Below are 25092 nucleotides of genomic sequence, written 5' to 3'. Positions count from 1 at the left end.
TGGTTGAGAGTAGGAGCAGGAACATATGAGAGGCACATATGAGAGGCACAAATACAAGATGGGTGACACCTGGCTTGAGAGCAGTACATGTGAAAAGGATCTAGGAGTCTTGGTTGACCACAAACTTGACATGAGCCAACAGTGTGACGCGGCAGCTAAAAAAGCCAATGCAATTCTGGGCTGCATCAATAGGAGTATAGCATCTAGATCAAGGGAAGTAATAGTGCCACTGTATTCTGCTCTGGTCAGACCTCACCTGGAGTACTGTGTCCAGTTCTGGGCACCACAGTTCAAGAAGGACACGGACAAACTGGAACGTGTCCAGAGGAGGGCAACCAAAATGGTCAAAGGCCTGGAAACGATGCCTTATGAGGAACGGCTAAGGGAGCTGGGCATGTTTAGCCTGGAGAAGAGGAGGTTAAGGGGTGATATAATAGCCATGTTCAAATATATAAAAGGATGTCACATAGAGGAGGGAGAAAGGTTGTTTTCTGCTGCTCCAGAGAAGCGGACACGGAGCAATGTTTCCAAACTACAAGAAAGAAGATTCCACCTAAACATTAGGAAGAACTTCCTGACAGTAAGAGCTGTTCGACAGTGGAATTTGCTGCCAAGGAGTGTGGTGGAGTCTCCTTCTTTGGAGGTCTTTAAGCAGAGGCTTGACAACCATATGTCAGGAGTGCTCTGATGGTGTTTCCTGCTTGGCAGGGGGTTGGACTCGATGGCCCTTGTGGTCTCTTTCAACTCTATGATTCTATGATTCTATATGTGATGTCAACCTGCGTACATAGGCTGATGTGGTTGGGCTCCGAGGGGAGGAGGGAGAGGGTGCCTGGAGGATATATATACTGCATGAAACTTGTCATTTCTTTGGACTTGCTGTGGACTTGATCACGCAAGTGCCTTCTGCTATCCAGAGAGCAGAATAAACTCTTTCTTTGAACCAACTCGGTGTCATTTGACTCCCTTCCTCCTGTCCCGGAGCAACGCAGACCCAATCGGTGAACTCCAATAAGGCTACAGAATTCTGCACCAGCATCAGAGAAACCTCTGCTATGGCTTGGCCAGGCACAAACTGGAAGCATGGTACACGTATTTACTGGGTAGCTCCTAACGAACCATATTGGGTTTGCGGTACTTATGCGTAGCTCTAGTTGCTCCATGGCAGGCGAGGTCGTTGCTATCTGAGATTCCTTTGGGTAATGTACAGAACAAGGGAAATTATATCCAGTAGTGAGATTTTAAACTGGTGAGCCCAGAAAGGAAAAGTGGGCATGTTCAACATGTCTTTCCTTCACTTACTGCTTTTAGCAGCTCTCTCTAGGCTTTAAAGCTGGCCGGATCCAGTTCTGCACCCTTCCACCAGACTGCTGTGCTTGGTGATTTGCGGCCTATAGGTGAGCTCTTAAAGACCTGCCGCTCACCCTGCTTCACACTTGAGCTCTCGTGTGGTGTCAGCTAAGCGAAGAACTGGAATCCAGGTCAATGTAATTGTGGCATATAAAACTATCTCACAGTAGTTTGCTTAAATACCCATCGCATCCCAACTATAATGAGCAGAACCTACTTCTTTTATCAACACTATGCCTGTCCACGAAGAGTATAAGTTAACGGAGATTCCCAGCTGTATCTCTTGATAACTACCACCTGCAGAATCACTCTGTGTGTGTTTATTGGGAATACCCCTGATTTTACTGGGGCTTGCTAACAAACAATTGTTCATAGGTGTAATGGTTCTAGGGGTTGCTCGTGCGTAAGTCGTCGCCACACCTGGCTGGGTTGCCTGAGTGAACCCTTTCTGTCCGGACAGCCACCCATCCATGGCTGTCTCAATCGCTGGCAGAATCCGTCACTGGGCGTTTCTTGAACTTCTTCCAGCAAAGAAGCTCTTTGACGCCTAGTCTCCGCCTACTCTCCCTGCGCGGAAGCCTCCTGCGCAGGGAGGGTGTGGGCAGCGGAGGACCCGTGCTCTCCCCGCTGGTCTCCGGTGAGGAGTCATGGAGCCACCTCGCCGATTCCCCCATCTGCCCCCCTTCTCCACTGGTGCTACACTGTATTCCTTCCCCACAAGATGGGTTGCTTCTCTCCCTCCTGGGAAGTTCTCCGGAACCCCTCTGGAGCCTCCCTCTCCCTCTGGCTCTGATGGCAGTTCCCTGACAATAGGATTTGTTCCCTCCTGACAACAATATTGAAAGTCAGCTCTGAGGACTTTTGTTTTTCCTGTTTTCGCACCATCATGGATTCTTTCTGTTACGTGTGTGTGAATTCACCTGAGGTCAAGCAAATTTGCTGTAGAATAGAGTCTTTACTAGGCCAGTCAGGCAGGACTAGACCCAAAACAGGCTGTAGTCTGCAGCCCATAGACTTTAATGGCGAGGAAGATGGGTCAGAGCTGAATTGTCTTATGTGGACTTTGACATCTGGCCCGTCAAGAGCTTACCTGGTTGTTTCAAGTGCAGATGGGCAAATTGCTGCTAAGTTTCAGGTTTCCCAAGCTACGGTTTGCATTCGCGATAAGAAGTGTCCCACAGCTGGAATTTTTGCATGGGAGAAGCACGGTGGAAAACTGGATAGCAGTAAAAGTAACTGGTGGGGAAAGCAACTCCAAAAAGCTTATAAAATGGTTCAATAAGTGCACAGGTGGCAGCTCTGTCTGGGAGTATAGAATTTGAGGCTGTTTTTTTATGGCCCGTGAAATCCCTTTACCAGAGGGTGTTGTGTGGGGAGTGAGGGCAAATGATACGTTTTTCAAACGCAGAGGTATCAGTCCACCCAAGTTAAATGGCACCGTCCCTCTTCTATTCTCCTCTCTTTTTTGCATAATATAAGAGAGGGTAGTGGGGAAGTCCCAGGGAAAGTGTGTCTTTACCGCAGCACGCAATCATTTCCTTAATTAGCAGCATTCCCACCATTGTGATGGGTGCAGGGGGAACGGGCGTTTTTGCATGTAGCATGCCTGTGTACTTTGTTTAAAAACACTTTGTCCATAGCTACAAAATCCTTTCTAGTGAGGCCAAGCCCCTTATAATATCAGGGCGGGGGACAGGTCTTGCTCCCAGTTGTAGCACTTTTATTTCCACACATGGGAATAACTACAGCCATTCTTTTATATGGGCGAAAGTAAAGGGATGCAATTGCAGATGCCATTCAGAAAAAAAAAAAAACATTCTAAATCTGTTTCCTGCACCTGGAACTTGAGACTTTGCTCCCTCTCAATTCGGTCCCAGCCTGTAGCTTATTCACTTTGTATGGGAACAATTGAAAACCAAATACAGATCTAATACAAAGAGAGAGAATGTTTTTATTGACTTGGTAAAGACTGGGAGTGGTCACCTCGCTAGAGGAAATGATTTGCCCCTTTTAGGTGTGTGTTTATGGTATTTAGGTTTTTTTCCATGCTGGTTCATCTCTACAGCTTCCAATTGGGCGTAGCTCACATCTGCTCTGACTGAATGTTGCATCTGATTGGAACTCGAAATTATTCTCTGCATAATATTGCAGACAATGCTATCTCTTGTAGTGCCTGGCCTTTTGACCTCACTGTATATGAATCTGTATGTTTCCTCCCCTGCTGTCATCTTATATAATATAAGAACATAAGAAGAACTCCGAGAAAAGCCTATCTGGTCCAACTTCTTCTTCCCATAGTGGCCAACCAGATGCTTAACTGATTAGTTTCCGCAGTTATTATTTATTCAATTTACCGGTATATACTGCTCTTTATCAAAAGATGTGCTTTCGAACTGCTAGGATGGCAGGAGCAGGGACTGAGCAACGGGAGCTCACCTGTCGCGGGGATTCGAACCACTGACCTTCTGATCAGCAAGTCCTAGTCTCTGTGGTTTAACCCACAGCGCCACCTGCGTCCCTATAACAAAAAGCATACGGACAGCCTAATAATAAAATAGTCATCATAATAACAGTCCTCTCCCCCATGCTTTTACAAGCCATAGATTATTTAATAGCCACAGGCCTGAGTAAAGAGGAATGTTTTTGTCTGGCATCTGAAGACATGTATTGATGGTGCCAGGCAAGCATCTCTGGGGAGAGCATTCCACAGTTGGGGAGCCACCACAGAAAAGGCCCTTTCTTCTGTTACCACCCTCCAAACCTCTCTAGGATGGAAGTCATAGAGAAGGGACCCAGACGACAAGTGCAGGGTCTGGGTCAGTTCTTATGGGGAGAGGCGATCCTTAAGGTATTGAGGTCCTGAGCCTTGCAAGGCTTTATAGGTCGACACTAGTACAGTTGGCTTTGGCCCTCCATACACATGCCTCTTTAATATTGGTCTTTAAGGTGCTGCAGAACCCTTTGTATGCTTCACTGAGAGCCAGTGTGGTGTAGTGGTTAAGAGCAGTAGTCTCGTAATCTGGGGAACCGGGTTCGCGTCTCTGCTCCTCCACATGCAGCTGCTGGGTGACCTTGGGCTAGTCACACTTCTCTGAAGTCTCTCAGCCCCACTCACCTCACAGAGTGTTTGTTGTGGGGGAGGAGGGAAAAGGAGAAAGTTAGCCGCTTTGAGACTCCTTAAAGGGAGTGAAAGGCGGGATATCAAATCCAAACTCCTCCTCCTCCTCCTCCTCCTCCTCCTCCTCCTCCTCCTCCTCCTCCTCTTCTTCTCCTTCTTCTTCTTCTTCTTCTTCTTCTTCTTCTTCTTCTTCTTCTTCTTCTTCTTTCTCTGAGTTACATGAACCTTTTAAAGGTAAAGCGACCCCTGACCATTAGGTCCAGTCGTGGCCGACTCTGGGGTCGCGGTGCTCATCTCGCTTTATTGGCCGAGGGAGCCAGCGTACAGCTTCCGAGTCATGTGGCCACCATGACTAAGCCGCTTCTGGCGAACTAGAGCAGTGCACGGAAATGCCGTTTACCTTCCCGCCGGAGTGGTACCTATTTATCTTGAGCTGGGACCAAGCAACGGGAGCTCACCCTGTTGCGGGGATTCAAACCGCCGACCTTCTGATCGGCAAGTCCTAGGCTCGGTGGTTTAACCTACACCGCCACCCGCGTCCCTTCACGAACCATTTACTAGTCAACAAAAAAAACCCATGGAATTATTAGGTCAGGCTACAGTCAGGCCAGCTTCAAGAGGTGAAGCAGCCTCCATTAAAAAAAAAAAAAAGAGTTGAAATTCACACAAAGAGCATCAAGCTCTTACTTTTGCTTGGAGTTATTCCTTGGGCTCCCCTCCCCCTGCTCAAGTTGTGCAGAATGTCTGGCTTAAAGTACAGGCATTCAAGTTCTTCTACCCCTAATTTCTTTTTCGATTTGTTTCTTTTTGCTTTGGAGTGCCTACTATTTGAATTGGCTGCATTTGAAAGTGCTTGCTTTTAATAAGGCCACTTCTTTACGTTGTGTCGGTTTATAACTCTCGCCTTCCATACGTCCTTCATATGTAGCTCTTGGGATTGTGAAGGACATACTTTTTTTGTGCCCTGCGAGCACGACCCTCCCTTTTGTGCCCCTCTTAGGCAGAATATTTGTTTTGACACGCTAATTTTGGGATGAGGTAGCTTGACACTTCTAAGTCAGTTCATTTGCTTGGCACACTTTTGGACGAGTTGGTCTATTATCCTCGTCAGTCATGGCTGGCATAGTCTGCTTCTAGGTCAGCCAAAAACAACTGTATGACTGACTTCTGGCTGATCCTGAAACACTCAGGCTGCGGCTGACCTAGTAAAGAAGAATGCAATGTTTAGGGTGCTGCCAGCTTCAATTTGTTCTGAATGTTGCTTTATCTCATCAGATTTCTGGTGTTGTAAATAAAAATCTGCCCTTTCCCCCCTTATGGGGCATCCAAGAGCCCATATAGAGTCCTTATGTAGGTTCCCTATTGGTAGGAGAAAATAACAGAGGCCAACCAGAGAATATTGAGAAGCAAAGCAGCTAGTAAGCCTGATCTTTATTGATCTGTTGCAGCAGGGTCCTCACTCAACACACGCATGAGGGAGGAGGAACGCAGAACAAAAATGTGCCTGCCCTTATATAGACATTTTAAATTCCCTCCCTGGAGCTCAAGACCACCCCTCCATACATCATACATACATCACAGAAGGGGTGTAGCTCAAGATCCCCCCCCCGATACATCATACCTACATCACAGAAAGGATGGTCTACAGCAGAAATCTGAGTGCTTTGTTTACCTCCTGTCTGCCAGGTTACCTGTTTAACGATCACTTGATTGGATTGCCTGGGGAGCCTGACCAGTCTTTTGTAATGATAAATACTTAGTTCCTGTACCAGGTCACAGGCTCACACCCTATTCATATCTTAAATGTGCCCTTAAGACAGGATTTGTGAAGGAAAAGACAATGGTCCTTTGACCTTGCAGAGAAAACATTTGGTCAGTTTGGGAATCAAAAATGGTTTCAGTTTGGTCTTCTTGTGCTGATCTATATACTTGCTTGGTTGGTACACTTATGAACATTTAACATATATCTAAGACCTCAAAATTCCTATCACACTGGCATATATGTGTAAATTTTGGGGGAAATAGAATGCAGGGTGGATGGAGCCTCACAATATTGGTCTGCCTTATACATGCTTTTTCATCACACAATGTCTGTAACACCCAGTGATAACTTAGATGTATAAATCCAGAGTTAATAAGTGGAGCTGGATTCCAGGAGCTTGTTCCACCATTGGAGAACCAGCTACATAATTGGTTTCCAGGCCCAAATTTAAATGCTTACTGTTGTTACCTTTGAAGCCTTGTAACATGGATGGGGAACACGCTGAGCTTCCCTACTGCCCATGGGTCATTTTGTCAAGAAGGAAGGACTGCTACCTGTCAATTGCCATGTGCCAGGGACTGGCTGGACGACAAGGAGTGGTGGGAGGCAGTAACCAGGGACCCTCCCAGGAAAATCCCAGAGGAAGAAGGCTCAGAGCCCGAGGATTGGTGGTGGGACACTGAGGAGAGGTTAGAGGGGGAAGGTGCACAGACACAGTTGGTAATCTTGGAATCAGTAGGTCAATATTTCCCCATAGTGCATCAACCCAACATCCTATGCTTCCACACCGGTGCCAACTACCAGGACACGAAGAAGAAGAAGACGAAGAAGAAGAAGAAGAGGAGGAGGAGGAGTTTGGATTTGATATCCTGCTTTATCACTACCTGAAGGAGTCTCAGAACGGCTAACATTCTCCTTTCCCTTCCTCCCTCACAATAAACACTCTGTGAGGTGAGTGGGGCTGAGAGACTTCAGAGAAGTGTGACTAGCCCAAGGTCACCCAGCAGCTGCCTGTGGAGGAGCGGGGAAGAGAACCCAGTTCACCAGATTACAAGTCCACCGCTCTTCACTACACCACACTGGCAGTAGTAGCTGTCTTGCTGCTATTTTCCAGCAACTAATGATTTGGAGACCTCTGAATCTGGAGGTTGTAGTCTAGGTTGGTTCAGCTCCCAGCATTTCCCGTTCCTCCCCGGAACTGAACTTATGCCCTCTACTTCTTTAATCCCCATTTCTTGTCTTCTGCCTGGATCTAAAGCTCAACATCTGCCTGGAAATGTGTAATTGTAGCAAGCCATAGAGCAGCATGGCTAAGGAGCGTTCAAGTGGATGCTTTGGCTGAGTGCAAGCCAAGCTACCACTCTTTGAAGAAGCCAAAACATGTTGCACTGGAACAATTTTTCACCTGGTTGTTCTCAACCTTATTTCCAAGAACAGTTGAATGTCTGAAATTTATTTCTGATCTCTGCAACATTGTCAAATTGATGGAAGTTTAATAATCGGTGGTGCTTGAGTATTGTCTCAGAAGCAGAGTAGCAAATGACTTCCAGATGTGTCTTTTCTTGTGTACCTCTCTTGCTCATCTTCTTGAAGATAGTTAAATTCCAATTCCAGTTTGAATTCTTTGTTGTTTACTTTTAATTTTTAACTTCATTCTGGTGGAGCAGAGTGGAGGGAAAACTGGGTGAAATATCAGAGATTAAATTCTATGCTATAGAAGTCAGTTGCGATCAATGTTAGTGGCAATCAAAGTCGATATCAGTGGTGCAACACTTTAGGATGTAACGCCTTTTGACTTATGATGGAATGAAACAATACTAGGCAAAAAATATATTGATGGCGGGGGATGATGGGAGTTGTAGTCTAACAACATCTGGGAACCCAAAGATGAGAAAGGCTACAGTAGACTGTTGTTTATTTTGGCATAAAACAAGTAAGATACCATAGAGTAACTAACTTTTTTTATTCCGAAGGGTTGCATCTAAAGCTAGTCCTACTTTGGGACTAGAGTAGACCCATTGAAATGAATGGGCAGGACTAACTTAATTCATTTCAGTGAGTCTGCTGTGACTAGCATTGAATGCAACCTGAAGTATTTTAAGACCCCTTTTTTATTCATAATACCGTATTTTTCACCCCATAGGATGCACCGCCCCATAGGACGCACCTAGTTTTTTGGGGGGGAAATAAAGGAAAAGAAAATTATTTTTCCCCCAGGCGCGGGGGAAGCCTGAGCTTCCCCCGACCCCAGCCCCCTGAACAGGCTGCCGCCCCAAGCCTTGCGCACCCGGCGGGACCTCCTGCAGTGCGTGAGAGGCTTGCCGACATCTGCCTGAAGCAGGGGACGGGCTCCGCAGCTCGCCCCCTGCTTCGGGCTGCAGGCTGCCGCCCCAAGCCTTGCGCGCCCGGTGGGACCTCCCGCCGGGCGCGCGAGTCTTAAGGCCTCTGCCCGAAGCCTGGAGAGCAAGAGGGGTCGGTGCGCACCGACGCCTTTCGCTCTCCGGGCTTCAGCGAAAGCCTGCATTCGCCCCATAGGACGCACACACATTTCCCCTTCATTTTTGGAGGGGGAAAAGTGCGTCCTATAGGGCGAAAAATACGGTACTCAAAAGTGATGATTCTCATTGTACATCATGTAACAACCATAACAACAAGCTAATCGCTTTGCATACAGCAACAAAGAAATAATTTCAAGCATATCAACCAACCAGAGGACAAAACAGCAGATTTGGCATGTTGCGGTTGAAATCTGGCATCTAATTAACTGATAAATGTTATGAAAGCCCAGAGGTTGATGTGATTTTACTGCCTGTCTGAAGGCAAATGGGCATGGAACCAGGTGAAGGGTGGATTTCATTATGAGGGAAACATGGGGTTTGGTTCAGATGTAGAAAGTGGCGGCGGCAGGTGTAGGAGAGAATTGACAAGTGGGTAAGGTAAAAAAGGTAAAGGACCCCTGGATGGTTAAGTCCAGTCAAAGACGACTATGGGGTTGTGGTGCTCATCTTGCTTTCAGGCCAAGGGAGCTGGTGTTTGTCCATAGACAGCTTTCTGGGTCATGTGGCCAGCATGACTAAACAGCTTTTGGCGCAACAGGACACCGTGACGGAAACCAGAAATGCCGTTTACCTTCCTGCCTCACCTGTACCTATTTACAGTGGTGCCCCGCAAGACGAAATTAATTCGTTCCGCAATTTTTGTCGTCTAGCGAATTTTTCGTCTTGCGAAGCACGAAATCCCATAGGAATGCATTGAAAATCAATTAATGCGTTCCTATGGTCAAAAAAAGTCCAAACAAAGCCAAATTTGGTACAACAACAGTTTATTAACTGCTCTTTAAAGTCACACATACTGTAAAGAGCAGTTCAAAAATTGAAGGGAAAATAAATTAACTTTATAAACATGACAGAAAAACATTTAAAAATCAACAAAGTGTACAGTACATTTTCTAAGACTCTGGGGGACCACTCGAAGAAGGCTCCTCTTCCACTCTTTGCTTCTTGGTCAAGAACCTGTCCATAGTCTGCTGCTTTATCCGCCTTTTCAGCAGCTCCCTGAAAGACGACATGACCCTCGTATCATAAAAGTTCCCAGCGTCATGTGCCACGTGCTTCTCATGGTGGTGTAGATCTGCAAAAGTCTGCACCTCCTTCCACTTCTGGCAAATGTCCCTCAGTCTTTCGGAGGACAGCCGTTCCTCAGTTGCTTCCTCCTCTTCCAGTGAGGCCTGCTCCTGCGCAGCCTCTGCCTGCAGTTCGACCAGCTCCACGGTGGTCAGCTCGTCGTCGTGCCCCTCCACCAGCTCGCAGACGTGGCAGCCTCTCCATGCCTGACCCTCTCCAGAACTGGCAGCCTCTCCATGCCTGACCACGCTGTGGATGCCAGATCTTGTCTTGAACCGGTCAAACCAACCTCTGCTAGCCTTGAAGACTTCTGGCTCGGCTGAGGTTCCTGGCTGTTCCCGGATGAGGTCAGCGTGCAAGGCCTTGGCCTTCTCACAAATGACGGCCTCAGACACTGTGTCCCCTGCACGCTGCTTCTCTTCTATCCAGATGAGCAGCAACTTCTCGACCTCCTCCAGGACAGCTGGGCGGTTCTTCACGATCCTGGTGACTCCCTTGGCTGCATCAGTCGCCAGGATCTTCTCCCTCATCTTCAGGATGGTCCCGATGGTCGATGGGTTCCTGCCGTACTCCCTGGCGATGTCCGTCACACGCATTCCGCCGTCGTGCTTCCAGATGATCTCCTTCTTCATTTCCAGCGTCACCTTCTCCTTCTTCCTCTCGCCGGCCACCGCAGCAGCAGTCTTCTTGGGTCCCATGGCAGCACAGCTCCTACCTTCGTAAACTCAGAAACAGAAAAAAAAATCAGTGATGTGCTTCAAACCCAAAAAATACAAAAGCAGCCAGCCACCCACCACACAGAAATTAAAACCCAGAACCAAGGCCTTGAATCCCAAGCACCCCAACCCCAAATCCAAAATCCAAAAACCCCCAAAAAAGTTTTAAAAGTTTAGCTTACCAAATGGATGAAAGAGAAGTTCTGGAAAAGCTTCAACAATCAACCACCGAAGTCCTCAGAAACCTCAAAGGGCTGCAAAATAAGTTTAGGAAAAGCTTCAAAAATCACCAATGTCTTCAAAAACCTCAACTGCTCCCACAGACACGCACCAACCCACCCACAACACAGAAATTGCAAACCCCTCCCCAACTGCTCCCCCAGCCCCTCCCCAACTGCTGCAAACCCCTCCCCAACTGCTTCCCCACCCAGACAAAAAAAAATTTCAAAAAATAACAACATGGCCAGCACTCAGAAATTCAAACTCAGAAAATTTTTCAAAAAAAAACAACCTGGCCCAGTGGTCACAGAAAATCATAAAAATTCCCCAAAAAACCCCACATGGTCCCAGATTTCTGCAGAAACCTCCCCAACTGTTCCCCTAGCCAGCCAGCACTCAGAAATTCAAACTCAGAAAAAAAAAAATGAAAATAAACAACCATGCCTCGTGGTCACAGAAAATCATAAAAATTCCCCAAAAAACCCCACATGGTCCCAGATTTCTGCAGAAACCTCCCCAACTGTTCCCCTAGCCAGCCAGCACTCAGAAATTCAAACTCAGAAAAAAAAAATTGAAAATAAACAACCATGCCTAGTGGTCACAGAAAATCATAAAAATTCCCCAAAAAACCCCACATGGTCCCAGATTTCTGCAGAAACCTCCCCAACTGTTCCCCTAGCCAGCCAGCACTCAGAAATTCAAACTCAGAAAAATTTTCAAAAAAAACCCAACCTGGCCCAGTGGTCACAGAAAATCATAAAAATTCCCAAAAAAGGCCCACAAGCCCCCAGATTATCGCAAACCCCTTCCCAACACCAAGTCCTTGAATCCCAAACACCCCAACCCAAAATCCAAAACCCCCCAAAAAAGTTTTAAAAGTTTAACTTACCAAATGGATGAAAGAGAAGTTCTGGAAAAGTTCTGGAAAAGTTTTGGAAAATCTTCAAAAGTGAGCAAAGTCTGAGAAAAGGCTACCAAACCACGTGCTAACAGTTGCTCCTCGAAGTCAAGTCGCAACTGCAGCTGCTCAAGCTAAGCACCCTTGGTTTTAACGGTTTTTACACAAAGGAAACAAAGTCGCGAGACGTTTTCGTTTTGCGAAGCAAGCCCATGGGGAATTCGTCTTGCGAGGCAAATCGCGGACGAAAAAACCTTTCGTCTAGCGAGTTTTTTGTCTTGCGAGGCATTCGTCTTGCGGGGCACTACTGTATCTACTTGCACTGGCGTGCTTTCGAACTGCTAGGTTGGCAGGAGCTGGGACAGAGCAACGGGAGCTCACCCCATCACGGGGATTCAAACCACCAACCTTCTGATCAGCAAGCCCAAGAGGCTCAGTGGTTTAGACCACAGCGTCACCCGCATCCCTATTGACAAGTGGACAGGAATGACAAGTGGACAGGAATGCTTTTAATGCCCCCCCCCCCCGCAGCTTGCAGTTTCTATCCTGCAAATGCCTCCCTCCCCCGGATATTTTCAGATGAATATTTTTTTCACTCAGTTGGGCTCCAAAACCAGAAGCAAAAGTGGGAGCACAGAAGCCTGCTTGAGCTCATTGGCTCAGCATCACAAATTTTAGCTATTCCTCAGAATGTGAAGGTTGGTGGTCTCTAAACTGTGTGCGGAAATTAGTCTTTTTGAAGATTTCTCCCACCTTTATGTATCAAAGGATGCTACTTGGGCTCTTTCTTGGAAATGCATTTTAGTGATTTGAGGAACCTTTTGATCTACTGTAAAAACAGTATCATGCAATTTATGAATTAGTACAGTTTGAGTTTTATGTTCAAGTTGTTTTATTTATCGTCAGCCAAATATGTGCTTTTATATCCAAATGGACGCATACTTTTATATCGGAATGGACATACAGTGGTACCTTGGGTTAAGTAATTATTTCGTTCTGTAGGTCCGTTCTTAACCTGAAACTGTTCTTAACCTGAAGCACCACTTTAGCTAATGGGTGCCTCCCGCTGCTGCCGCGCCGCCGGAGCACGTTTTCTGTTCTCATCCTGAAGCAAAGTTCTTAACCCGAGGTACTATTTCTGGGTTAGCAGAGTCTGTAACCTGAAGCGTCTGTAACCTAAAGTGTATGTAACCCGAGGTACCACTGTATACTTTTCGATTACCAAAAAATGCTACTTATAGAACTTAATGGAAACAAGTCCTAGAAGGGTCTTACGTCACCTTTAAAACTGGTCCACGAAATCTTATGCCAACAAATATACTAGTCCTCAAGGGGCCACAAGGCTGTTGTTTGTGACATCTGATTTTGGATTCTTCAGGTACCGTATTTATCCCCCCCCCAAGTTGTTTGTTGAACGTTGAGTTCTTTTTTTGCCTGCAGCAACGTTAACATTTTTGCACCAAATTTGTGTGCATCAGAGTTGAGTAAATATGCAACTGGATGACTTGAAGGCCAATTTCCAGATTGCATTTGAATGGTACTAGGATTGCCCATCAAATTAGGTGCAGCAGAAACACCCACCCACCCCACTCACACATGAAAACAAAGGCCACCACAGCCAACCCCAAAGGAACAACCACATCCTGGGCCAACCCCAACCTCTCTCAGCACCAAAGGAACACAAGTGCTTGTTTGGAGGTTCTAGCAGGGGAGCGCAGCTATCGTATACCCTTGACCGAAGAACGGTACACTCCTTCTATCTGGGATGGTCGTCCTCTTCCACCGAGCGCGCAGCTTCGGTAGGGACGCACATGGAGCGGTGAGGGAGGAAGGGGACACCCGCCTAGCCAGCCAGATCAGCCGAATCAACCCTGGCGATCAATGGGGTGACAGATGTCGCAGCCAGATCGCCCTCACATCGGAAATGATCTATAATGAAATGAAAAAGGTGTTTAAGTACACCTTCCTGAAGAAACCAGAGGCCTTTCTCCTGGGCATGGTCGGCCAATTGGTGTCAAAGAAGGACAGAACTTTTTTTATGTATGCAACAACAGCAGCAAGAATACTTATCGAAAGTAGTGGAAGACACAAGATCTACCCACCCTGGAAGAGTGGCAGATGAAGGTGATGGACTATATGGAATTGGCGGAAATGACTGGCAGAATCCGAGACCAGGGAGAAGAGTTGGTGGAAGAAGATTGGAAGAAATTTAAAGACTATCTGCAGAAACATTATAAAATTAATGAATGTTAAAATGATGTTGGATTGGAAATAAGTGGTATTAGCAACAAAGTTAAAAAGAGTATGCAATAAGTGAATTGATAATGGGTGAAAACATAGAGTTGTAACATGTTAAGATATAGAGTTAAGATAAATAGAGTTAAGGTAAATAGAGTTAAGATATAGAGTTAAGATAGATAAAAGAGGGTAAGGATTTGCTGATCTGATTATGTAAATGGGAATACAAAAAGGGAAGGTGTGAGGAGGTCAGGAAAATAAGGATATGAGCTTTAAAGTTAGCAAAAGAATAATGGATTTTTTTCTTTTTTTCTTTTTATCTATTTTTTGTGTTTTTTGTATTTTTCTGTTTTGTGTTTTTTCTTCTTTGTTGTATCTTGCTAAAAACTTTAATAAATATCTATTAAAAAAACAAAAAAACCCCCCCAAAGGAACACAAGTGAACAGCAGAGAACCTGCACAAGCAACACTGACACCAAACCCTACATATAGTAAGTAAAATAGAAACATCGCCACCCGACCCCACCCCCATCTCCCCCCCCCCTTTCCCCCTTTTCTTCCTAATGTCTCAATAAATGAAACTGATTTGTAAAAATGTTACATGGGGGAAATAATAATAATATGAGAGAGAGACATTGCACACATTTTTGTAAACCAAGAAAATCTTCAATAATAATAATAATAATAATAATAATAATAATAATAATAATAATAATAATAATAATGTGCAGCAGCATCCCAAGCATGTTTACTCAGAAGTAGGTTGTAATGTGTTCCAGGATCTTTTCCTCCCTTGTAAGTTCCTTTGGCATTTTGCAGTCTTTGGAGCATTGCTATTTATTTAAAAGAGCCTTTTTATTCCATACCTCCATAGTTTTAGGCAGCTTATTTAAAATCACAATAAATAAATAAATTAACCACTATGTTAAAACCCATTCTTTCTGAAAAGAGCTTGGAAATGATAATTATAAGTATGCAAAACTCATTCAGGGGACTGGAAAATAATTACTGTGAGGAAGCTAGCATTTAATGCAATACAAAGCAAACAAACAACAAAACTAAGTCCCTAGAGGCCACCATTACATTTGAATTTTGAGGGGTAGGACTGCTATTACTGATATTTTCACATGGGGGCTGAGGCAGCACATGTGAGTTGCTTTGTGAGTCTGCTGATGAAACTGAATACTGTATAGTACTTCAAAATCCAATACCTCACTAGGCTGGAGAAATATGGCTGCTAATATGTCCATTAAGATATATTAAGGATTCCTGTCTCTTCATTATTATGGACAAGTAATGTGTGCATAAAAAGGGACGCGGGTGGCACTGTGGGTTAAACCAAAGAGCCTAGGACTTGCCAATCAGAAGGTTGGCGGTTCAAATCCCCGCAACAGGGTGAGCTCCCGTTGCTCGGTCCCAGATCCTGCCAACCTAGCAGTTCGAAAGCACGTCAGTGCAAGTAGATAAATAGGTACCGCTCCGGCGGGAAGATAAACAACGTTTCCATGGGCTGTACTGGTTCGCCAGAAGCGGCTTAGACATGGTGGCCACATGACCTGGAAGCTGTACGCCGGCTCCCTCGGCCAATAAAGCAAGATGAGCGCCGCAACCCCAGAGTCGATCACGACTGGACCTAATGGTCAGGGTTCCCTTTACCTTTACCTAATATGTGCATGGGTCAGTACCTCACCATGCCTAGCTGTGGTGTAAGAAAGAACCTTAAAATAGATTATAGTCAGCCTTTTTTGTCACTTTATTTAAACACAACAAAACATTGTTCTCCATTTCAAATAGTTCCTGTTTGGTTTTATTTGTTTCGAAATTGGAGGTTTTATGAATTGAACCAATCGAAACATGTTAATATTTTGACTAAATAATATTTTGTGCTTAATATTGGGTTAGCTTCAGATAGTTGAACTTAGGTCCCATTGAACTCAATGGGACAAATGAGTCATGACGTGAACCCCACTGATTTCAGTGGGAACTTCCTTCCACTTAGCCTGTATCGAACTCAATATTATTATGTCTAGAGCTGTCCCAATCGATTTACTAATGTAAACCAGATAAGAGTTTTAATCTATCAAAATAACAATCTGCATTATTTGTTTTTAGATGATATACGTGCATGTCTCAGGCATTATTATAGAAGAAATATTTTCTCTTCTTCACTTCTAAAACAGTGCATCATATTTGGTGTGTGTGTGTATGTGTGTGTGTGTGTATGTGTACTGTTAAAAATTAAAAACTTGATGCCTAATTAATTGGGAGTTTCTTTTTAGACTTCAGTCCCACGCAAACTTACTGGGAGTAAATCCATTGGACTCAGTGGCCAATGTGGTGTCAGTGTCAGGATTAGATTGTCGGGCTAGGATTTGGGAGACAAAAGTTCAAATCCCCACTCAGCCATGAAAGCCCACTGGGTGAACTTGGGCAAGTCACTGTCTCTCGGCCTAACCTACCTCACAGGGTTGTTCTGAGGATGAAATGAGAAGGGTGGGAACAATGCACACCCCTCTGAGCTCCTTAGAGAAAAAGTTGGGATAGAAATACAATAGTAAATAAGTAAATAAATAATCATCTCATGGTAAATCAATCAAAGTGTTTTTATTGATGAAACTAATTGATTGACTGAAGATTTTGGCCTTTACAGTGGTACCTCTACTTAGGTTCACCTCTGATTATGTATCCTTCAGGATATGTACACGGCAAATGCAAACCCAGAAGTATTTTTCCGGGTTTCGCCACTGCGCGCATAAGTGGTCCCTCGGGTTGCGGAAACCTTGGGATCCGACCGGAGCTCCGGAATGGATCCCGTCCGCAACCAGAGCTACCACTGTACTTATATTACTGGTATACAGAATAACCCTACCATAAGTGGTTCTTGAAATTGAGAAGAAATTGTCTTGTCTGAGAGCTGATTGTAGTCTTCATGTCAGAGCTTCCAGAAAGAAACTGAGAGCTCAGAAAATGCATATGTTATATCCAATGTATTTGAATAGTAACACTAATGCGTTTGGATTCTTTTAAGATAATTTAGTGTTCCTGGGGAGTTCTTAGCTCTGTTCCTAAAGTGAGGTGGAAGATGAAGGGGAGCATCTCTTGGAACACGTCTGCAACGTTCACCTGAGGGTGTGAAAACTATTTAAAGGCTTTCTTGGCCTTCAGGCATGTGTAATGTGGAACACGGGCACCTGGGAGTTTGCGAATTAAATTCCTGGGTTATTTTCTATCAGAGGAAAGGAAATGTTTGGTGTTGAATGGCAGATCACTACAAACTAGCCACAAGTTTTTGCTGTAGCTCTTCTCAGATCTTCTTGTAATTGCTGTTTGAAGCTTGAGGGGTTGACAGCGTGCAGGTCAATTGAAGGTATAAAGAACCATTTCTCAAACCGTTTGTTGAAATGATCCATCCTGCTTGTGAACTCTTTTCTCGATGAGCCAGAAACCCTACAGCAAAATTAACTCTTGTTTATGTTTGGATACTTTTCATAAACTGCTGATTTCAAGGTAGTTTTGAGTTACATGTCTGTGAGGCTGTTCCAGTTGGGAATATTCTTCTTCTTCTTTTGGCGATCACTCGTAGCCAAGTAAGATTGTCTTGCATAAACATGGTTTTAACAATGAGTCCGTAAGTGACTGTGGAGGCCAGTTCTGGATCCACACGTCCTTCCACAGTGGGGACATTGGTTTCCAGGCGGGAGTTGATCATGGTGAGGGTTTGCCAAGCGTGCCTTCCTCTTAGCACGTTTCTCCCTTGCGTCCTGAGTTTGAGTGCCTTCAAAGCCCATGACACCTTTGGTAAAGGCTGTTCTCCAACTGGAGTGCTTGCAGGCCAGTGTTTCCCAGTTGTCAGTGTTTATACTACATTTTTTTTTTAGATTTACCTTGAGACAGTCTTTAAACCTCTTTTGTTGACCACCAGCATTACTCGGAATATAGTAGTTGCTTTGGAAGATGATAATCAGGCATCCGCACAACATGACCAGTCCAGCGAAGTTGATGTTGAAGAATCATTGCTTCAACACTGGTGATCTTTGCTTCTTCCATTACACTGGTATTAGTTTGCCTGTCTTCCCAAGTGATCTGTTTGCTAACAAAAAAGTTCTTGAGGGTTCAGTAGAGCATGCTTGAGGGAGAGTGTGCATAGGGTTGCAGGACTAAATATAAATGTTTATTTTGCCTTTGAATGTACATGACAAACCAAACATGAAGTATGTAAGAAAAGGCCCATGGTTTGTTTCTTTCCTATCTTTTAATACTACTACTAAGAAGAAGAAGAGTTTGGATTTGATATCCCGCCTTTCACTCCCTTTTAAGGAGTCTCAAAACGGCTAACATTCTCCTTTCCCTTCCTCCCTCACAATAAACACTCTGTGAGGTGAGTGGGGCTGAGAGACTTCAGAGAAGTGTGACTGGCCCAAGGTCACCCAGCAGCTGCCTGTGGAGAAGTGGAGACGTGAACCCTGTTCACCAGATTACGAGTCCACCACTCTTAACCACTACACCACACTGGCTCTCACTACTACTAATTTATTTATATGCTGCACATACGGCTGGCTTCCAACACACATAAAAATAATAGTAAAACATCAAACATTAATAGTAACAATCTGATCCAATATAAAAAGTCACAATAACTTTAAAATAAACAACTTATATGAAATAAAGCAGTATCCAGTAAGCTATTGGAATCCAAAAGTAAACAGTAAAATTAAACATCAGCAAATAATTATTAAACAGGAAGTGATTTGGAGTGAGAAAGTCGCATTGAGTTACAGTGGATGCTCGGGTTGCGAACGTGATCCGTGTGGGATGCACGTTCACAACCCACAGCATTCGCAACCCACAGCAGCGCGTCTGTGCAAGTGTGGGTTGCAATTTGGCGCTTCTGCACATGCGCGGCCGCCAAAACCTGGAAGTAACTTGTTCCGGTACTTCTGGGTTTTGGTGGGTGCGTAACCCGAAAAAACACAACCTGAAGCGGCTGTAACCCGAGGTATGACTGTACGTACATCTTTCCCAAACTGAATTTTAATGCAGAAGTAAATGGGTCCCTCAGCTCTTTCATGTCTGGGAAACAGTGGAGTTAAAGAGGTCTACCCAGGCATTGGGACATGGGTGGTGCTGTGGTCTAAACCACTGAGCCTAGGGCTTGCTGATCAAAAGGTCGGCGGTTCAAATCCCCGAGATGGGGTGAGCTCCCGTTGCTCGGTCCCTGCTCCTGCCAACCTTGCAGTTTGAAAGCATGTCAAAGTGCAAGTAGATAAATAGGTACCACTCCGGCGGGAAGGTAAATGGTGTTTCTGTGCGCTGATCTGGTTCACCAGAAGCAGCTCAGTCATGCTAGCCACATGACCCGGAAGCTGTATGCCGGCTCCCTCAGCCAATAAAGCGAGATGAGCGCTGCAACCCCAGAGTTGTTCATGACTAGACTTACCATATTTTTTGCTCTATACGACTCACTTTTTCCCTCCTAAAAAGTAAGGGGAAATGTGTGTGTGTCTTATGGAGCGAATGGAGGCTGCACAGCTATCCCAGAAGCCAGAACAGCAAAAGGGATTGCTGCTTTCACTGCGCAGCGATCCCTCTTGCTGTTCTGGCTTCTGAGATTCAGAATATTGTTTTTCTTGTTTTCCTCCTCCAAAAACTAGGTGCGTCTTGTGGTCTGTTGCGTCTTATAGAGCGAAAAATACGGTAACTGTCAGGGGTCCTTTACCGTTTGTTTTTTTTACCCAGAGCAGAGATTTCAATCCACCTCATCATCTGTACTCTGAAAATGAGCAATGACTGCTCCTGAACAAGTAGATGAATAGCAGACTTTCAGTTTGCATGCAGACTTTAACTTTCCTTTTCGTTAGATTGGTAGTCATGTGGATACTGCCAGAGTGCAGTTTTCTAAGGTACATAGAATTGGATGAGTTTTCAATCTATTCAAAGTACACCTGCATTTTAAGAGTGGTAAGCCTTAGCATTGTGACTTTCTCTTCCTGCAAATGCAATGTTTTCAATCGGTGAACATCCTAGATAAAGCGATGCAATGGGAGGCCGGGGAGAAAGTCCTAGGAATTTGCCAAATGATCATCCTAAGTGAAGTTTCTAATTGTATGGAGTGGCTTTACATTTAAGGTAAGCTATTTTTGCTGATATGCTTGGCATGAAGAGGGCTTCCTTCTGCCTACAGGGAAGAAGAAAAATTGCCTCTAGTCTCTCCATAGCGCTGCATGATAACCCTATTAGCCTAGCCTCTGGCTGACCTCATTTCTTACCCAGTTAGGTGAAAACATGTGTCTTAAGATAACTTGGTAAGAAACGTTGGATGGGGTGGGTGGGGGAATAATTCAGAAACGATCCCCTTACGACACTACTTTTAAGACTTATAAAACAAAGTCCTTTGCATTAACATTACCTCCAGGGCTTCACATTAATAAAAAGAGACACAATGATGAAGACTTCACATTCCTGAAGAGCTGCCTTGAAATTTATTAGGAGACAAAGATTAAATACTTGAATTTCAAGAGTTTTGCATTTGCACTTTATAGCCAGGTGGCTTGGATTGGAATTCTTGTGGTGGCAAGTATCCAACCTTGAGAAGATACAGCCCAGGATGTGGAACTCAAGCTGGAAAATGATAGAGTATTCTAGTGCGTTCCCAATATGATTTCATCTCGTGAGCTTGGAGTACCTGGCTAAAACCGCCAATGCTTTAAGGCCTGTGCTTAGATAAATTCAATATTAAATTGCAAAAAAGAAAAGAAAAGGGGGAAAGCAGTGCATTTAAAGAATTTTTGAGGCAGTTCTTTTTAATATCTCGTAAAGCAATGACAATCCTAGACAGCATCTTAAAAAGCAGAGACATCACCTTGCCAACAAAGGTCCATATACAGTGGTACCTCAGGTTAAGTACTTCATTCGTTTCGGAGGGCCGTACTTAACCTGCAACTGTTCTTAACCTGAAGCACCACTTTAGCTAATGGGGCCTCCTGCTGCTGCCGCTGCGCTGCCGGAGCATGATTTGTGTTCTCATCCTGAAGCAAAGTTCTTAACCTGAAGCACTATTTCTGGGTTAGCGGAGTCTGTAACCTGAAGCGTATGTAACCTGAAGCGTATGTAACCTGAGGTACCACTGTAGCTAAAGCTATGGTTTTCCCAGTAGTGATGTATGGAAGTGAGAGCTGGACCATAAAGAAGGCTGATCGCCGAAGAATTGATGGTTTTGAATTATGCTGTTGGAGGAGACTCTTGAGAGTCCCATGGACTGCAAGAAGATCAAACCTATCCATTCTTAAAGAAATTAGCCCTGAGTGCTCACTGGAAGGACAGATCCTGAAGCTGAGGCTCCAATACTTTGGCCACCTCATGAGAAGAGAAGACTCCCTGGAAAAGACCCTGATGTTGGAAAAGATGGAGGGCACAAGGAGAAGGGGACGACAGAGGACGAGATGGTTGGACAGTGTTCTCGAAGCTACCAGCATGTGTTTGACCAAACTGCGGAAGGCAGTGGAAGACAGGAGTGCCTGGCGTGCTCTGGTCCATGGGGTCACGAAGAGTCGGACACGACTAATCAACAATGATAGCAAGATAATAAGAGTTCACACAGCCACGTGTACGCATTTGAAGATAGCAGTGGATAGCTCAGTTCTTTCTCAAACCTATTACTGGCATCACATACAAACACCCATAGCAAATCAATACAGAATTACCGCCTTCCCAGTGACACAATAACCAGATAAAGATATTTAGCCACTAACTTGGTGAGCTCCTGATTATTCCCCAATAATAGAAAATGTATGACCTCTAACTCTGGTTTCCATTTGGGGATGCAGAGTTGATCTAAGAACTGCTGGCGGAGATCAACATGTACCGTATTTTTCGCCCTATAGGACGCACTCCCCCCCCCCTCCAAAAATGAAGGGGAAATGTGTGTGCGTCCTATGGGGCAAATGTAGGCTTTCGCTGAAGCCTGGAGAGTGAGAGGGCACTGGTTCTATCCCTGTATGGGACAGCTGCATATTCCTGCATTTGCAGGGTGTTGGACTATCAGTGATGGCCAAACTTTGCCCTCCAGCTGTTTTGGGACTACAATTCCCATCATCCCTGACCACTGGTCCTGTTAGCTAGGGATGATGGGAGTTGTAGTCCTAAAACAGCTGGAGGGCCAAGTTTGGCCATCACTGGACTAGACAGTCCTCAGGGTCCTTTCCAGCTCTAGCATTCTGTCCTTCTGTACTTCCTCACACACCCACGTTCTTTTAGTATAGGGATTTGTTACTTTGGCCATAGGCTAATACCCATCTGCTCTAGAACCAGCGGATGGATGGAATTCTCCACTGCCTTCTTTAAATGGTGCCCATGGATGAGATATGGCCAACTGTTTGCTGCATAGTGACTTCTTTTAACTCAGCGTGGAATAACTGCAGCCAAGCCTGTTTCTGGGGGTTTATTGTATTTTCTTTTAGTTTATAACTAAATATACAATGTGGAAATGGCAAACACATTTGGAAATAAAGAGCCAAATGCAAACATGTAGATCAGTGTAAGTGTACAATCGGTGGCAAACTCGGGGTTGCTTTTGTGTAACGTGTGGAATTGTTCACAGCTGTGTCCTTTCAGGTTCTCTTTGAAACACAGCTGGATGGGCAACTTGTTCCGGATTGAGAGCCCAGGAGCAGCGTAAGCCAGAGGGCAGCATATTTCCATATGCTTCCATATTTTGGCTCCATGTGGTTTAACATAAATTGTGTATAATCATGGATTGAGGTTTCTTTTTGCCATTCCTGCCAGGTTCTGAATCTCTAGCTACTGCTTTTTTTCAAGCTTATTCCTGCATCCATGAATACAAGAACCCTTTTAAAATGAAAGCTGGTATTCTCCAAAATTGAAGAAGAGCCCAGTGGCCACACAAACAGCATGTTGTCTACCAGTTCATATGTTGTTCTAAGAAAAAGAAAAACTTAGGTTGATTCACCACTGTTTTCAGAAAACATATTCTGGGAGCTGTGACTAACAGTAATTAGCTTTGCCTTCTAGAAGGGATGGATCACCTGTTGCCCTTCAAATGTGGTTGGAGTTCAAGCTCCCATCAGTTATAGTCAGCCTGGCCAATGGTCAGATACTATGGGAATTGTAGTTCTGCAATATGTGGAGGCCCCAGGTTCCCCATCTCTGCCTTTCTACATGAAAAATGCTGGGCCAACCTGACTGCAAAAGTTCACCATAGAGCAGTGATGGCTAAACTTGGCCCTCCAGCTGTTTTGGGACTACAACTCCCATCATCCCTAGCTAACAGGACCAGTGTTCAGGGATGATGGGAATTGTAGTCCCAAAACAGCTGGAGGGCTAAGTTTGGCCATCACTGCCATAGAGTGTGTTAACACTTCATCAGCACAGAACAAAATTAGTTAGATCATGTTCATTAAGGGAGCCAGAGTGTCAAACATGGACCAAAGTTCAGTAAGTACCTGAACTTTAAGATTGTCCTTGGAGATCCTGCTCCAGGTGCAACCAGGGAGAGGGTCTTTTTGGTCAAAGCACCTTAGTCATGGAACAGAGAGGTTCACCTTTGTGATCTTTTTGGCAACAGGTGGACATACCATTCTGTTTACTCAAGCTTCCCATGTGCATAGTCTGCACCCTTGAGTTTTTTAATTCTGTGTTTTCAATCTTGCAGATGATGCACGATTTGCTTCTGTTGCATCTATTTAGTTTTGATTTTATGCTTTTGTGTTGTGTTTTATATTTACACTGGTTTTTTTTTTTCATTTACTAAAAGCCTCCCAGTAAACCTTGTGTTGTGAGGTAGTATGCAAGTGCCAAAATTTAAAAAATAAACAAGGGCTCTGAGTTGAAATCCCCACTTATCCATAAAAAACCACTAGGTGATCTAAGACCAGCCACTCTTTGCCCACCTAATCAACTTTCCAGGGTGGTTGTGAGGATTAATAATAATAACAATTAATAATAACAATGATATATGTATTTTTAGCTCTATAAGACGCACCAGACCACAAGACGCACCTAGTTTTTGGAGGAGGAAAACAAGAAAAACAATATTCTGAATCTCAGAAGCCAGAACAGCAAGAGGGATCGCTGCGCAGTGAAAGCAGCGATCCCTCTTGCTGTTCTGGCTTCTGGGATAGCTGCGCAGCCTGCATTCGCTCCATAAGACGCACACACATTTCCCCTTACTTTTTAGGAGGGAAAAAGTGAGTCTTATAGAGCAAAAAATATCGTAACTTTGTTCACTACTTTGACCTTCTTAAAGGGATATAAATATTATTTTGATTATTGTTGAATATTGTTTGCCTTTCTCTTTATCGCCAAACCTTTATTAGGCATTACAAGTATAATCCATTATAAAACATCCATGTATAAAATTTTGAAATATATACAAATAAACAGCCATGTAAAATATATAACCATGAGGTATTTCATTGGGGTTCCTTCCCACTAAATCTTGCCATTCACCACTCTTAAGAGATACTATTAACAAAAACTCAGCAATGTATAGAGCCACCTTCGCCAATCTGGTGCCCCCCGAGGTGTGCAGTGCAGAACATCTGGAAGATGGCAGATTGGCAAAGAGTATTAAAATATTTGGGAACATTTTAAAAAAGCTTTTGCCTGGCACCAGAATGGTATCAAAGGAGGTGCCAGGCAAGATTCCCTTGGGGAGAACATTCCACAGTCAGCATGCCACCACCAAGTAGTCTTTTTATGTTGTATCTCACATTGATGAAGAGCCCTCATGGATCAGACCAAAGACCTATCGAGTCCAGCATAAAAAAGGTAAAGGGAAAGGACCCCTTGGACAGTTAAGTCCAGTCAAAGGTGACTATGGGGTTGCGACGCTCATCTCGCTTTCAGGCCAAGGGAGCAGGTGTTTGTCCACAGACAGCTTTCCAGGTCATGTGGCCAGCAGGACTAAACTGCTTCTGGTGCACGGAGGACTGTGACGGAAACCAGAGCATGCAGAAACGTCGTTTACCTTCCCGCCGCAGCGGTACCTATTCATCTACTTGCATTGGCATGCTTTCAAACTGCTGGGTCGGCAGGAGCTGGGACAGAGCAACGGGAGCTTACTCCGTCACGGGGATTCGAACTGCCAACCTTCTGATCGGCAATAATAATAATGATTTATTATTATTTATACCCCGCCCATCTGGCTGGGT

The 25092-nt window shown here is 44.6% G+C and overlaps 3 protein-coding genes across 5 annotated transcripts in view; 2 read left to right on the top strand and 1 right to left on the bottom strand.

Annotated features, from left to right (window-relative positions):
* CFAP299 (cilia and flagella associated protein 299) overlaps positions 1-25092 on the top strand; it is a 364079-nt gene that overhangs the window by 71480 nt on the left and 267507 nt on the right. The window lies entirely within an intron of this gene.
* The window catches only part of FGF5 (fibroblast growth factor 5), a 323085-nt gene that overhangs the window by 135332 nt on the left and 162661 nt on the right, over positions 1-25092 (top strand). The window lies entirely within an intron of this gene.
* Positions 5576-25092, bottom strand: part of LOC309350560 (putative CENPB DNA-binding domain-containing protein 1) — a gene marked incomplete at its 3' end in the record, with an annotated part of 261149 nt that continues 241632 nt past the window's right edge. The window contains exons 2-4 of the mRNA XM_081877525.1: positions 11678-11999; positions 10065-10823; positions 5576-5670 (exon numbers count right to left, since the gene is read on the bottom strand). Coding sequence (XP_081733651.1) covers positions 5576-5670; positions 10065-10551 — 582 coding nt within the window. The 5' untranslated portion in view covers positions 10552-10823; positions 11678-11999. The remainder of the gene's footprint in view (positions 5671-10064; positions 10824-11677; positions 12000-25092) is intronic.

Source organism: Podarcis erhardii (assembly GCF_964252035.2).
Source record: "Podarcis erhardii genome assembly, chromosome: 9".
NCBI lineage: Eukaryota > Metazoa > Chordata > Lepidosauria > Squamata > Lacertidae > Podarcis > Podarcis erhardii.
Note: the sequence above shows the minus strand (reverse complement) of the source record. Positions and strands in the feature narration are given on the sequence as shown.